At 40.5% G+C, this 16,575-nt stretch overlaps 1 protein-coding gene across 4 annotated transcripts in view; it reads right to left on the bottom strand.

Annotated features, from left to right (window-relative positions):
• Positions 1-16,575, bottom strand: part of CCDC68 (coiled-coil domain containing 68) — a 52,641-nt gene that overhangs the window by 3,351 nt on the left and 32,715 nt on the right. For all 4 annotated transcript variants that reach the window (XM_064578887.1, XM_045886675.3, XM_064578888.1 and 1 more), the window contains 3 exons: positions 12,890-12,995; positions 11,505-11,588; positions 2,043-2,119 (listed from right to left, as the gene is read on the bottom strand). In XM_064578887.1, coding sequence (XP_064434957.1) covers positions 2,043-2,119; positions 11,505-11,588; positions 12,890-12,995 — 267 coding nt within the window. The remainder of the gene's footprint in view (positions 1-2,042; positions 2,120-11,504; positions 11,589-12,889; positions 12,996-16,575) is intronic.

The raw sequence follows: 16,575 nt of genomic DNA, 5'->3' as shown, positions 1-16,575 counted from the left end.
CGAGCCTGTGTCTGCCATTCCACAGAGTGAAGACATACACTGGAGTGACTTGGAGACAGGAAGCAAATCAACCCTTCTGCCAGGACACTGCAGTTCTGTCTGAACTTCTCTCCTCAACGTGTGTGATTCTAGTATTTAAAATATACATGTATGTATATGTGAGTATACACACACACACACACGCACACGCACACAGGCTTCTATGTGTGTTCTGTTGTTGTTGTCTAAGAGCATGACCCCGAATCTCCAGCAAACACTTCTTCCGGTGTTCAAGAAATATCTCTCTGTTCTAATGCTCAAGGGAAACACCTTGCTTTGTAGTACTTACTGAGAGATATAGAGCTATATTTTATGGGTGATGAAAGAGATTTGCCTGGATTAATCTTTAAGTGTACATGATTATTTTCCCCCTTACCAGCTACTTTTCTACTCCAGTCTCTCCCTTGAGTTATAATTCCATTGCCTATGGGCGAACCCAAGACTTCCCAAACCATACTACTGCTTACATCCTCAAAGCAGCCAATTGGCCATATTTTATCTTACAAAGATGAGATAGGAAGAAAAAAATATCTTTAAAACTAAAAGACCTGAATAATTAATTTACTACAGCTAAAGAATTGGCGGTAGAAGTCCTTCTCTCCAGCACCTTCCCTCTGCACGGGCTAGAGTTTCCACATTCCATACTGAAGTAGTTACAATCTAGAGACAACCTGACTCTCTCTCCTCTACTCCACTCTGGCTGCACTCCCTACAGGATCAAAACAGCTGAGGAGGGCCACCATGCCCTACCACCCCAAGGGGACTGGTATCTGGTAAGGGAACAACAAAGCAATCCCCTTCCTTTCCCTTGGGAAGTCATGCTTGCCCTTCTATTCTGGACTCTTCATTTCTTCCCCCACTCAAGTGACTTCTTCTCTCACTGCTTCTGAATCGTGGGTATTCACTTCCTCCTTTACTCTTTCTGGGGCTTAGTTTCTTTTCTTTATTGGAAGTTGCAGGGCCAGTGGCCAAAAAGTTGATAACTTAGCCTCTGGGAGCCCAAGGATTCTAGAAGCCTCGATTCAGAATGGCTTCATCTCGTCTCTAATTACATGCATCCTTAGCAAAGTGAAGCAAGGCTGCAGGGAATTCTGAACAGGAAGATAGATCTACCTGATTTCCTGGACTGAGGCTGATCACAGCAGACCTGATTTTCTACCTCAGGCACTGCACCAAGGTGAGTTTCAGAAAACAGGCTTTTGCCCTAGAGGGACTAGACTGGGAAATTCAAAAGCTGCTAGAACAGGAAGTTTTTAATCACTTTTTAAATGATTCATGTAATTACAGACTATGTTTTCTTTTAAGTGATAATTTCACAGAGTATTATGGAAATAAGATTTGAGCCCAGAAGTTTTTTTGTTTTTTTTTTTACAACTTGGCATTTCAGATTCTGTCACCATTAGAAAGTGATTTTGATGGTTTCAGCCATCATTTTGATTGCTGTCATGGGCCATTATCATTGCTTGATTCAGTCATTATTAGGTAGTTACTGAAGACACTTGCCCTTAGCAATTTAGGAAATAAAGTGAAATACAAGGAACTACTCCTGCCTTCTTGACATTGACAATCTACCTGGTTTGAGATACAGACGTGGACATTTAAATAAATACAAACAATTTATAATTAATATGCTCATCAATGCTACAGAACACAGGAGTAAACAGAGAAACAAGGACAACAGAGAAGAAATGATGTGTGCTGCTTGGAGAAAGTGTTGAAGCCAAGACTAGACTTATTTTATGGCACAAAGCAAGAAAAGATATCTAAATTTATTCACTCATTTATTCAGTAAGTATTTCTATGTTAGGCTTTGAGGATTCAATGATGAACAAATAACACAGGTCTTCTTCTCAAGAACTGGGAAACAGACAGTAAACCAATAATTACTACGTAAGTATTAATAGATTGGAATATTTCTCAAGTGGGATAAATGTCAACATTCATGAATGAATGTCCAACAGAAGCTGTGAAGGCAGATGGCGGTGAGGGAAGGAAAACCTTACCTTGTAGAGACAGCCTTAGATACTGTTGTCCTAGGTGTTTCAGACCGAAGCGCCACCTTGGTTTTTAGTTCTTTATTCTACAGTTGAAAAAAAAATGTGCAGAGATTAGATAGGTAGCACATTTATTAGCCACATGCTTAATGCTTCTGATCAACCCACCACCTACATCATTCCTTGGCAGTAAGCTTGTTGTTTCAGTCACTCTATTAGAACACAGAATGCAGCCAGTTGAGAGTCCCTATTATCTCTGAAATTACAAACACACCTGGAAAAGTGCATAAAAGTGGAGTAGTCTACGTGAGCTTCTGAAATTTAACAGCTGAACTATGTTCGATTTTACATAGACAGATGCAAAGAAGTTCATAAAATAACTTCGTTAAAGGACCTTGTTAAAGACACCCACGATATTGATTACAAGTTTGTCGTTCTTGTGCAATCTCTTGATTATAAACTCCATGAAAATAAGCACCATCTATTCTTTATAGTTCATGTCATTTTTAGCCTCAATTTTCTCACTGAAGCCTCAATTTCTTGATCTCTATGCTAGTGGTAAATGATACACATCTTGCCTATCATGTATTAGTTGGAAGAAACAAATCTCATATGATCATAATATTTTAAATCTGGGAGCACTCTCATAATTCTAGGAAATAATGCAATGGCTGATAATAAGGAAGGCAAGAGTTTAAGTTCTCAGGTACAAATCCTAGCCACTCAGTAGCTACATGACCTCAGTTACCTAACCTCTCTGTGCCCAATTTCCTCATCTGTATGCTAGAATCACAGTCTCTTCTTCACAGGTTCTGAAATGAGATATCAATATGTACTCAGCTCAGTGTTTGGCATGGATTTTAAGACTTAAAGACAGTTGGTTATGATTTTCTGGTCCAAGTACCATTTTTATAGCTAAAGACTGAGATCCAAAGAGCTTAAGTGCCCAACATCTTGTTCATGGCAGAACTCAGGTTCAGAGTCGGGTCCTCCTGGTCCAGAGCCCATGCTTCCTCTATCGCATGGCCACACCAAGCACAGATTTCACAGATCTGGAACATGAGACTTAAAACAGCAAAGCATCATGCCCAGGGTGGAGTTGTCAGTGGGCCGCACTGACAGGTCAGAGTTGTTTGAAGGATACACCAGAATAGCAGGGGCTGGGACTGGAAGGTAGCTGGGTGGGAGGCTGACAGGTGGAGCTGTGGCCTCCAAAGGACAGTAACACACCAGCTCCGATCCCTAGTAGGAAACTAAGGAGTTAAATAAAGAATCATATAATTGAAGTTTAAAAGGTATTTCCTAAAAGTCCACCTGATGGTTTGAAGTAAGCCAACACCAAATGCATGGTTTGGGGAAATAGATGTTAGAATTTTGATGGAAGCAAGAGAGTTCATAATTATGAGTGCCTAGCAAATGTCAAGACCTTTGCCAGGTGCTTTCTATAAAATCTTTTCTTTGATGACTTTTACTCTTACGCATATTAAAGAAATAAGGCCGGCAAAGCTCAAATTGTTTGGGTAACTTGTTTCTGATCACCCATTCTATATAAATGTGTGGGCTTTATGCAGGCCTGACTCCAAATCCTATGCTCTTTTCCCTGCAAGATGTTATTTTTCTGTAACCATAGGAATTAGCCCAGCCTCCTTACATTACAAATAAGTAAATGGTGAGCCCCAGGAGGACATAGAGATTCAATGATTTCTAAAGGGACTTCAGATCTGATAAACATGAAACAGAAAAAAGGAAACTGTCAGGAAATTAATCCACAATTAATCTACCGCAACCATCCATCCATCCATCCATCCAGTTAGTGAGTCTCTGCCATGTCTATGGCACCAAGCCGGGAGCAGAGTGAATGTGAAGCAACACAGGAAAACGTGGATCTCTCTCTCCAGCGCACAGGATGCACAGTATAGTGGGGGTGACAAGACAAACACGTGAACATTAAAAAATATAAATAAATAAAGGCGGTTCAGGAGATGCCATAGGCAGTAGGTAATTAATTACTACATAAAAGGTGTAACAGAAATCAGTGTGACTAGAGTAACTTTGTAACATTTTCATACACAAGGAGATTTCACCTGGACCTTGAAAACAAAGTGAAATGGTGTAGGTGGAAAAGAAGGGGGGAAAAGACTAAGGCAACAGTTCTTAAAGTGTGATCTCGGGATATCAGCAATATCAGCATCACCCGGGAATCTGCTAGAACTACAGATCCTCAGTCTACAGCGAGACCTACTGAGAAACCCAGGGTGGCCAAGGGATGTGTTTTAAGAAGCTCACCAGATGATTCTGACATCTGCTCAAATTTGAGAACCACTGGACTACAGTGCTGGTTTTATATTGGAATTATCTGGGAAGATTAAAGCTTTTTTTTTTTTTTTAAAGATTTTATTTATTTATTTGTCAGAGAGAGAGTGCGCACGAGCAGGGGGAGCAGTAGAGGGAGATGGAGAAGCAGGCTCCCTGCTGAGCAAGGAGCCCAATGCAGGACTTTCTCTCAGGACCCTGGGATCATGACCTAAGCCGAAGGCAGACGCTTAACGGACTGAGCCACTCAGGTGTCCGTATCTGGGGAGATTTAAAATCTACTCATGTTAGAGCCTCACCCCAGAGATTCTATTTAACTTGGTTGTAGTCTGGGTTCAAGAGTTTTCAAGACTCATGGGGCGCCTGGGCGGCTCAGTCTGTTAAGCCTCTGACTCTTGGTTTCAGCTCAGATCACCATCTCAGGGTTGTGGGATTGAGCCCTGCTTCTGGCTCCATGCTCAGCTGAGAATCTTCTTGAGACCTCTGCCCCTCCCCCACCCCCCTTTCTCTAAGATAAAATAAATAAAATCTTAAAAAAAAAGTTTTCAAGACTCCACAGGTGATTCTAATGTGCTGCTAAGATGAAGAACTACCGGAGTAGGGAAACCAGAGACAAGATGTGGATTTTGCCCCTTCTTCTCCTTCAGCATCTATGCTGCATAATAACTAAAAAAATGGAGCAAACATCTTCACACGCAATGATCTTTTTGCTGTGATGTTTCAAGAGTTAAGCACTTAAGTCTCACATAGGAAATGTACTTCACATTTGATAAATTGATAATAAAGATGTTCCTTGTGTAATGGAGATAAAGCTAATATGCACTCCAAACAAGCGTAGGCACCTATCACAGGCCAAGTATGTTGCTGAGAAAAACTAGTCTCTATACAATACTCTGCAAGTTAGGAAGCGATATGAATCATAACATCCTGATGACAATGAATATGGGAATAAAAATAATCCAGGCTGGACAATTACGTAAAGGCTACTGGGAGTTTTTCCAAAACAAACTCCTAGTTTCTCAAGTTGCTGAGTATCAAACAATACAAAAGCATAAGAGTTATCATGTTAGACTGTCTTTATGTTCATTTATCTCAGCTTCCATGCTGATTTATTTAAGCTGCTAGATTTAGGTATTTATTTTTGATTCATTTTCATAGTTTTTCCTGTCATTAGAACAGCCACATCCAGGAGTTTTATTACATCACTACTTTACAAAACTGCAAATCACTGACCAGAATATGTCTGCCATTATGATGACTCTGTCCAAGGATAGTTTATTGATGCAGTTTTCCAAAAGAACCTACTTTTTGCATCCTTTCTATCAACACATTCTTGTTAAATTAAATTTTAGGGATCACGGTGAGTATATAAAATAAGATAATCTTCAGTGTTTAGAAAATGGAGGAATTTCTGAAGATGTATTTCGTATTTCCGTATCAGCCCATGATTAGTCAGGAAGCTAGAAATGCATGAGATGTGAGAGGAACGTCAGAGATGAAAATGAAGGTGATAAAGATATGGCAAAAATAGAAAGAACAGTAAATAATTTTGGTAGAGTTAAGCAGAAATCTTCCAGTGATATTTTTAAAAGTTTTAAAAACCTTAAGGTTGTTCTTGTCGTTGTTGTTTTATTTTTTTATTTATTATTTTTTAAAAAGATTTTATTTATTTATTTATTTATTTATTTATTTATTTATTTATTTTTTAAAGATTTTTATTTATTTATTTGACAGAGAGAGACACAGCGAGAGAGAGAACACAAGCAGGGGGAGCGGGAGAGGGAGAAGCAGGCTTCCCGCAGAGCAGGGAGCCCGATGAGGGGCTCGATCCCAGGACCCTGGGATCATGACCTGAGCCGAAGGCAGACACTTAACGACTGAGCCACCCAGGTGTCCCAAGATTTTATTTATTTATTTGGCAGATAGAGACACAGAGAGAGTGGGGAACACAAGCAGGGGGAGTGGGAGAGGGAGAAGCAGGCTTCCTGCTGAGCAGGGAGCCCGATGCGGGGCTCAATCCCAGGACCTTGGGACCATGACCTGAGCCGAAGGCAGACACTTAACGACTGAGCCACCCAGGTGTCCCAAGATTTTATTTATTTATTTGGCAGATAGAGACACAGAGAGAGTGGGGAACACAAGCAGGGGGAGTGGGAGAGGGAGAAGCAGGCTTCCTGCTGAGCAGGGAGCCCGATGCGGGGCTCAATCCCAGGACCTTGGGACCATGACCTGAGCCGAAGGCAGGCGCTTAACGACTGAGCCACCCAGGCACCCCTCGTTGTTGTTTTAAAGGATTGAGTTATATGAGTGAATATACCTCCCTTCTGGAGAGGGGAAAAAAAAAAACCCTGCTAGGATAGAAAGACAGCCACAGAAAAAAAGTATTTGTTACTATGACTCAAAACACTGGAAAGTGGAAAACACTGTAATATAGTAACTGTGAATATGACTAAAATCAATATAAATGGTCAGGCAAATTTAGTAACTCTTCATTTCTAAATACATATTGTATGCACACACATGTATTTCACACACACATATATATATGCACATGCACATACACACGTACTCCCCCCAACACACCCTTATTTAATCACTCCAATAAATAGATTTTTGTGGTGGTGATGGGAGGACGGGAGCCTGTGCTTCCAAGACAATAAGACTCAAATGAGTGATTTTGAACGAGTTTCTTAAATTCTCTGGATCTCAGTTTAATCACTTACAAAATGTAATAGATAACTTTCTCCAAGAGTAATCTTGAAGGTTAAATAAAATGAAGCATGTAGCATGCCTAAAAAGAGATGAATGTTTTTGGTATGGATGATGCTGTCTGTGGTTTAGAAACAGAGGTGATGTGTTTAACTTGGTTGTTCAAGCTTGGGTGACCATTTATCATAAATGGAATCAATTCACCCTGTGATTTAATGGATTCCAAAATAGGCAGTGGTCTTATAATTGCAGTGCAAGATAGTATATCCCTGCATAAATCACCCCAGTTTAAGAACTTCATAATAAAGCATTGACTAGGACCAGACCAGAAATAGGCTAACCATGGCTCAAACACTCACCAAATTCAAGTACCTGGTCAAATATCACAGGTTCAAAGATACCCTTCCTGACCCCCATCACTCTATAACTATCACATTGTCACATTCTACACTTTTCAGAGTACTTGTCCCTCCCTTATTAAATTGTTTATTTACTTGTTTATGTGCTTATTATCTGTATCTTCAATTAATAAGCTAGAGGAGATCTGGGACAGTCTGTTCTGTGCGTTACCCATACCCAGCACTGGAAACATTTCCTGGTACATCATAAACACACAAAACTATTTGATGAATCAATTAAATTGATGCAGCTTGGACTTTTTTTAAAGCTGAAATGGTCATTGTAAAACTTCTTGCTGTGAAGGAAAAGATTTATTTACTGAAGATAAGAAATTTTGAGAATATAAAGATATTCGTCAGATACTGCTATAGTTTGAAGACTCTTTTATGAAAGAACACACTAAAAAACAGAGGCTTAAATCGAGCTATGTACAGAGAATCTGAGATAGTATTGAGCAGTGTTTGCACATCACTGCAGAGAGTCTACAATCAACCAAGAAGTTCCCACGAAGGGAACAAATCTGTTGCTTTCTCGCATATAACACTGAGTGGCTAATCAGCAATTATTTGCTGCATTTGGAAATACAGAAACAGAGTACAATGGAAACAAATACATTGTTCCCGTCTAACTATTAGACCACAAGACCAGTTGGATAATGTACTGTACCTGAGCAATCTGAGTTAAGTTGCCAGCCTATTTAGGATGGTAACATTTATTTTTGGGATGATATAAATAAACAGACACAACTAAAGGACATAAAACTGGATTAAAAGCAGCAGTACCATTGATACCTGAATCCTGTGATGATAGCTGGCACTTAATTATGTCTGGCTAGAACACAGTGAAGTGAAAGCTCAGAGACGGATTAACAGTATCTCCAATTAAAATGTGTGACCAGTGTGCAATGTGTAAAGCAGTAGGGTACTGGAGCCCAAATAGGCAGATACACCATCAGAAGAGATTTCCAACATAAAAACTCAGTCTAGGATAATAGGCACTTCAAATTCATGAATAAAGGCCAGACTTCTCAATAAAGTGAGACAACTACAATGTTAGATCCCTACCTCACACCAAACTTCCTGAATTACACATAAACTTGGATTTAAATGGGATTCCCAGTCCAAAAAGGGAACCTGAGCACATGTGTTTATCATGTCTCCCTTCTTAGATTTTATTAAAATAATAACAAAGGATTTCTAAGTATTAAAATCCCTTAGTAATGAAGAGGAAAAAATAAGACTATGAGCAGATCAGAAATATCAGGCCTGAAGGACTGAAAGTGAGCAAAAACTTGACTGCTAGAGCAGAGGCAGCTGCAGGTGGGGCTGTTGTTGCTAAGAGAGATGATTGATCCAGCAGAACCCTGGGAGTCAGAGAGCACATTATCAAAAACCTGAAAAATGGATATACTTTGAGTTACCAATTCCGCTTCTAAAAATTTATCTTAAGGAAGGAAGTAAATATACAAATGATCAGTGATGTTTGTATAAATATGTTGAATTCAGTGCTGTTACAAAAGCAATACCAAAAACAATCTAATGTCCAATAACAAGGACTCAGTTAATTAAATTATTGTATATCAATAAAGTGGCTATTTTAAAAGATAACATAAATGTAATCTGATTGTTAAGCAAAGACTTCTTGTTATATTGTTATATAGAGAAAAAAAACTCTTTGGCATGGTCTATGATCTAGCCCCTTCCTACCTTTCCAATATCATCCCATGCTATTCCATCTAACTCTTAGATTAGAAGCACTCACAATGGCTCCCTGTCCCTCTTCCTGACAAGCCCTACCACCCAATTTTTCACTAGGCTCAGATTAAAATTCATTTTCTTAGAGAACTTCTTCCCACCCACCAAGCTAAGTCCTCCATCTAGGTATTATCTGTCAGAACATCTTGTTCTTTCCTTGCAGAATGCTTCCACAATAGTGCTATTTACATGTTCATTTATGCATCTGTCTCCCTCTCTAGACAGTCAATTCCAGAGTGCGGGCCTCATGTCCCTTTTGTCCAATACTGTTTTCCCGAACTTAGCCACTTCCCCAACTTAGTCAGTTCCCAAAATTCTACACCCCAGCAGCCACGCAGTAAGTACTTAGAGGATTAACAACAAGATTGATAATGTGAACAAATGAATGAAGCTTAAAAATACAATGAAACGGGTATGATATTATGCCATGTAATACATACACACAGGTATGGAACAGGCAAATCGAGTCCTACAGAAATACAGATGGACACAACTGTGCGGAGTGATTACCCACGGATGGCAAGTCTGCGTGATGTTCTTATTATAAGTACTTATTCATATTTCCTAATTGGTATGGAATGAATGAATATATATTAATTACATTAAAAATAATATAAGAAAAATATTTTATCAAGTAACATTTGCCAAAAAAATCCACTAAGTACAAAAAGCAGTGAGGAAATCCCTATAGGGACATTTTTTGGGAGGAAGAGGCTCTAATGTGGTCTGAATCCCATCATCTGAACCCCTCGATGTAAACTGACAAGCCATTACTGGGCACTTGAGTGGACACGAGTTTTGAGCCAATTATTCCCCCATCCCTGCATTTTTCAGCTGCACAGAGCTGCAAGCATGGTCTTTCTCAAATAGCCATGTGTAGCCTAAAGAAGGTGAAAATCTAAGGAAAGTCTGAGGCTCATAGGGTTCACCTTCCAGAAGAGAGAGAGAACAGCGGTCCTCTGGGAAGGGAGAATTGGCACACCACAGCTCTGGTTACAAAATTTAAGATGTAAGGGCGCCTGGGTGGCTCAGATGGTTAAGCATCTGCCTTCGGCTCAGGTCATGATCCCAGGGTCCTGGGATCAAGTCCCACATCGGGCTCCCCGCTCAGCGGGGAGCCTGCTTCTCCCTCTGACCCTCTCCCCTCTCATGCTGTTTCTCTCTCGCTCACTCTCTAAAAAATAAATAAAATCTTTAAAAAAAAAATTTAAGATGTAAAACTATTTACAACCTCTTTATGTTATGATGACTTGTTCCTTCTGTTTGGGGAGAGCTGAGAGAACAGGTGGCAAGAGAAAAGGTGGGGCAGTGTGCTGGGTGCGTGGTCTATCCTGGGGACGAGAAAAGCCCCCAACGATGATGAGGTGTCTGGTGGCAGTCAGAGCATCTCATGTAACATTGGCAGGGGGACAAGCAGGAAGTCAAAATACTACAGAATGAAGGAGAAAAGGTGACCAGGCCCAGGCGGTCAGTTAAGAGCCTCTGACAGAGGCAGAGGCGGAAGCACTGAGCACCAGCTAGAGCCCAGGGGGGAGGCAGGGGTGGCGTCTTCAGGTGCTCCAGCCTCAGTGGGCTTTGCTGCACTTCCTGGGAGGCAGGGTGCTGCCAAGCCTCCGCCTGCAGCTGAAAGCCTATAAAGGGCTTCCCTAGTGTAGAGGGGAAGGAGTGGGCAGGAAGAAAAGCATGTCTTATCACAGTAAGTTATTGTTATGTTTCAAAACACTGAAAGATAAGAAAACTACAAGAGGCTTCTTGAAGTGGATGAGCCCCGAGGCAAACCGTGCAAGCCATGATGGGTGTGAGTGAGGAAAGAGGAGGAAAGAGGACATCTCAGGGCGGGAAGGAAACAAAGACATAAGACAGCAAACCCAGCCATCTGGCCAGAGCTGAATTCACCCCAGATGGTCTTGATCGAGCTTCTAATTCAAGTCCACATGGAGAGATGTTCTTATTTGTCCCCCCAGGAGAGCAAGCATTCTGGAAAATTTGGATGAACTTTTAACAGTAATTTCATAATATTTAATACTAATAATTTAATATTATAAAATAATATTTAATACTTCAGTAATTATTAGGAGTACCTCTCCCACAAATCCATAATTTCGTATGCATAGAAGATGCACATGCACACACATTCACAAAAAGACACTCATAAACCCACACAGACACATGCACACACCGGCCCTTATATGGACTCACGGTGTCATTCATACAAAGGCTCACAAACACACCGAGCGCACACACACACACACACACTCACATTTACACTGAACTATACAGCAGACTCCCTCCTTACCTGGGCTTCAAGTATGTGAACTTTTTCTTTCAGATTTTCAATTCTTTTATCTTGTTCTTTTAAGTTATTTTTTAATCCTTCCATCTAAGAATGAGGAAACACAATTGGAAAAGTCTTGTCAGACAACAGGGAAGTTACTTAAGTCAGACACTGCACAGGTTTCTGTGGTCCACTGACATCCATCAAATAAAAAAATTAAATCCCAAAGCATTAGCGGATTCAGTAGCTTATAGAAAAGAGCAGGGCAAATTGGCACCTGGGGATGAGAGCGTGTGGGCAGTCCTATTAAACACTGTAATCTCTGGAAAACCTGTTTAAACCAAACCCGTGGGCATGCCTCCTGTGGAGAGCAGCTTTGGCCATCCTTCTGTTTCCAACACACAGGGTCATACTGCCGATGCAGAGGCTGGTGGCCATCACACAAGGCCACCACCCAGAATGGGGAAGCTCCCGAGGGCAGAGATCTGGTCAACCCGCGGCATAATGAGGTGAGCCTGCTTTGCTTGGGAAGAAAAGCATCTGCCAAAAAGCAGTGTGCAACTGGGGAGGTGGGCGGATGACCAGAACAGAGTGGGAAGAGAGGAAACCCACGGGTTCGAAGGCTGGTTCTGCCACTACCAGCCCTGTCACTTAACTACTGCGAGCCTCTGTTTTCTCATCTGTCAAAGGAGAACGTGGGCTGCCCCCTACATCCTTCCTGGCTCCCAAGTGCCATGACTCAATTCTCTGGCCTTTTGGTGAGGTCCTAGCCAAATGGTACATTTGTATCAGGGAGGCATTGGAGTTATTTGAAAGGATTCTTTTTGGAAACAAATATTAGGTAGTAAAAAATGAGTGAAGGTCTGATTTTAAGTCGAAAGCACAGCCCCTGAACCAGATCCATAGAATTCTTGAAGTAAATCGTATGAGTTCACAATCCACCATCCATCTGGCTGCCACCAGCCTCTCTTTCACCTGCCAGGATGTTCCCAGAAAAGAATGGCCAGGTGACACCCCCTCCCCACACACCTACTAAGTAAATTTACTGTTTGTGAGGTTATAAAAACAGATCCTTGCTTCCTCAAAAAGGGCTGAATCTTGTAATCTCCAAAATCTTCTAAAGAACAGTGTACATTACCTGGCTCGGAACACTTTAAAAAAAAAACACTGAAACCTAAAGAGCAGTTAAACACAATCTCCCAAACATCTTCACTGAGAACACAACAGGTGTTGGCATACAGACCGAAGAAGGCATTGAAAACAGAGTCAGGTTACATGGGATGAAAAAGGAAATGTCAGCGGGGAGAAAAATCTCACTGCTTGTGAAGTCCAGGCAAGCTGCCTGTATTCAGTCTTCTTACTGTAAGCATACCATCTACCAGAGAAACACACTTGATTAATCTGACCTCCTGGATGACACTGCGCAGGTTCTGATGTTGGGAATGAATCACAAACTGCAGATGAGAGATCTTCTCCTGGAGAAGGGAAATCTCCATTTGAAGATTGTGGCAACTGGAAATGCAAAAGGAAAAAGATAAAGATGTGCTGAAGCATCGTGCAGCCATTTTTTATAGCCAGGCTGCCAGGCTCTCCTCACACACGACTCTATTACTGGGCATCGTGCGGGAAGGACGCTGGGGGCCCCATATGCCATGCAAGACATGGAAGATCAACAGCCACAGAGCAGCCTCTGACTAGCTCAGACAGGAACTTGAATGAGTATATCCATTCATGTCAAAAGCTCCCTCCTGGCCATCTGTGACTTCCCTACCTCCAGGAGGGGGTTGAGTCAAACTGTACTGAGCCCGATGAAGCACTCACAGAACTAAACAGTCTTGCCTAGGAACACCCACACACCCAGCACTCATCAGAATGCCCAGATAACTACATAAGGATAGTGGGGCTAGGACATGGGGGGCTAGGAATGGAGATTTTTACATATAATGGGAAACCAATTTCCAATGATACAGAGATGGTGTATGTTGTGGTTTGCCTGTTTGTCTTATTATTATTATTATTATTATTATTATTATTATTTTGGCTTCCTGCTTTGGGTAATTCTACTACTTGTAAATAGGGCATAAAAAAAAAAAAAGGAAATTTAATTCCAGCTAATAGTTTGAGTCCCCATCGACCTTTGTGAAAAAAGACAGATGAAATTTGGATTTAGATTATTCATACTTTCCCGAAACTCCATTTAGGTAACTGGAATTGATTATACAGCTTTTGACTTGCCAAGATTTTCTTTCTTTTTTTTTTTAAGATTTTATTTATTTATTTGACAGAGAGAGAGACAGAGAGAGAGGGAACACAGCAGGGGGAGTGGGAGAGGGAGAAGCAGGCTTCCCACCAAGCAGGGAGCCCGATGCGGGGCTCAATCCCAGGACCCTGGGATCATGACCTGAGCCGAAGGCAGACGCTTAACGACTGAGCCACCCAGGCGCCCAAAGCTATTCTTTTTTTTTTTTTTTTTAAAGATTTTATTTATTTATTTGAGACAGAGAGAATGAGAGACAGAGAGCATGAGAGGGAGGAGGGTCAGAGGGAGAAGCAGACTCCCCGCCGAGCAGGGAGCCCGATGCGGGGCTCGATCCCGGGACCCTGGGATCAATGACCTGAGCCGAAGGCAGTCGCCCAACCAACTGAGCCCCCCAGGCGCCCCGCCAAGATTTTCTTCTTGCCAATATTACTGGAGTTTTGAAGTACCATGCATTGTGGCAAGCTCACCAAACTTGGGAGCTTCTCAGCTTCGGTGTAACAGATAGAATAACTCCCATCTGTATTACTTTACAAGAACATACTGTGGACTAAAGGAGGTAAATGAATATGCTTTCGGAAAGTAAGCTTTTGCACAGCAATGTATTAATATTTCTTTAGCTATTAAGGTTTTATAATTAGTAGCCAACATCCAATGCAATTGCAATTGTGATTTTATAGCCTCTACAAATATTACAAAGGTCGTGGACACTCATGTGACATTACAGACCACGTTCTCATTTGAAAAAAAAAAAAAAGAGAGTCTCATTTTGTTTCACATCATGTACTGAAACATTGCTTCTCAAACTTAATATGCATTGGAGGATCTTATGAAATCATGAGGGATCCTGTTAAAATGCACATCTGGATCCAGGAGGCTGGGACAGGGCTTGAGATTCTGCATTTCCAGTAGGCTCCAGGTTGTTACCAGTGAGTATGCTTACCCATGCTTTGAATAGCCCACTGAGGTTGGCTCAATAACATAAGTAATATTCTCTCTCAAGGTCAAGTAATTTGCAGGCAACTTGCAATATTTAAGACAGTCTTTTAATTTTTCTCTCTCTTGGTTTTGCATGAGAGAGCTTTAAAAAGTTTGTTTTACTGTAGAAAAAAATTAATTTCTATGAAATCATAGAAATTCTTGCACAAGTACAAATATTGCATAATGACAGTCATTACTATTTATTTATCCTATGGAATTAAATAATTCATACTATAAAAATACTGCACAATTACACAAAATATTATATAAAATGTAGTTCATAGCATAAAAATTAGAACACTCTAAATGTTCATTAATAGAAGACTAATGAAACTAACTACACTATATCTGTGCCACTTTTATTGTACATATACATATATCACAGGGATAGACCAACAGACTTGATGTGTATCAAAGATGATCGGCAGAATATTATAAAAAGGATGATCCTTTCAACAAATGGTACTGAGACAACTCTATATCCATATTAAAAAAAATAAAATGAAAATCCTAAACTCATCTCATAAGAAAAATAAATTCCATGTAGACTGTAAATAAAGCTGGGGACCCAAAAGACTTTCAGAAGATAATATAGAAGAACATCTTCGTGAATGTGCAATAGACGAAGATTTTTTAAAACAGAACTCAAAACAGTATTAACCACAAAGGGAAAGACTGAGAATTTTGACTAGACTAAAATAAAAAACTTGGGAGTCATCAAATAAGAGGGAACAGGATAGCCTCAGAACCTCAGAAACTCAAATGATTAATAAAGGCATTGTACCCAGAATATATAAGGATACATCTACCAATCAGTATGACAGATACCCCAGTAGAAAAATTAGAAAGGGACTAGAGATACTGAACACACACAAAATGAGTTGAGGACATATGGATCAAAATAGCAGAGAAGGCAAACAGAAGTCTGCCCCACAGGGGGTGGGGCTAAGATTCAAGACTGCTCCAGTGAGGAGGGAAAAAGGAGAGAAGTAGGGAGGGAGCTGTCAGACTCAGGATTTCCCTGGGAAATAAGGAGAAATAACTCGGGATGCCTTACAGAGGCAGGCTGGCTTTGAATATTCATAAACTGTTCATAAGCCCATAAGAAAATTAAACATTTAAAAAAATTTATAAAAATATTAAAGATGAGTATTCATAATGTCTTGTTGTGTACTATGATGACCCAGAACTCAGAGGGAAAACTAGAGGGAAAAAAGGGTGGCTTTAGGAAGATGGGGTGGGGTAGATGTTACGCTCCTCAAAATACAAAGCTCAGGGAACTTCCCCACGTATTCTGTGATGGTATTACCATAGAAGTCACCGTAGATGAACAGAAATCTGAAATAGGTCTCAAGATGGAAGAAAATAATTTCTAGAAGCACTCTTGAAAACACAGGGCTTTCAGACTTATCTGCATTAGTACACTAGAATGGGGACTAACAGAAGTTGCAGAAATTCTCTCTTAGGATTGTTCGATAAATATGAAACTAATCACCCATTAAAGGTCTTTAAATGTGAGACTACACTGAAATAAACTGCCACCTGAGCTCCCTTTAATCTCTGCTCTTTATCTTTCTGTTAAAGCAACTCAGTCTTAATAAAGAGGTACTAAAGCAAAACCAGCAGGAAGAAAACATTACAAAGGCCAGGCCTAGAAAAGGACACTGAGCCCTTCTAATAGATGTCTGATTCATGCTCTGCCTCCCAAAGCCTCAATATAAAGTAAATGCTGAAATTAAAATAGAATTGAAAATCTTATACTTTGGGAAGATGTAGATGTGTTTTTCCTATCCTTCCCACTGAGTACAACCAAAAACCTAGAGATTATATGTAGACAAACACAAGAAGGCTCTG

The sequence above is a fragment of the Mirounga angustirostris genome, unplaced genomic scaffold (genome assembly GCF_029215605.1).
Source record: "Mirounga angustirostris isolate CCGP_5_RB_7025 unplaced genomic scaffold, mMirAng1.0.hap1 SCAF_14, whole genome shotgun sequence".
In the NCBI taxonomy this organism is placed as follows: Eukaryota; Metazoa; Chordata; class Mammalia; order Carnivora; family Phocidae; genus Mirounga; species Mirounga angustirostris.
The sequence above is the reverse complement of the archived record's forward strand: the minus strand, read 5'-3'. Positions and strand labels throughout refer to the sequence as shown.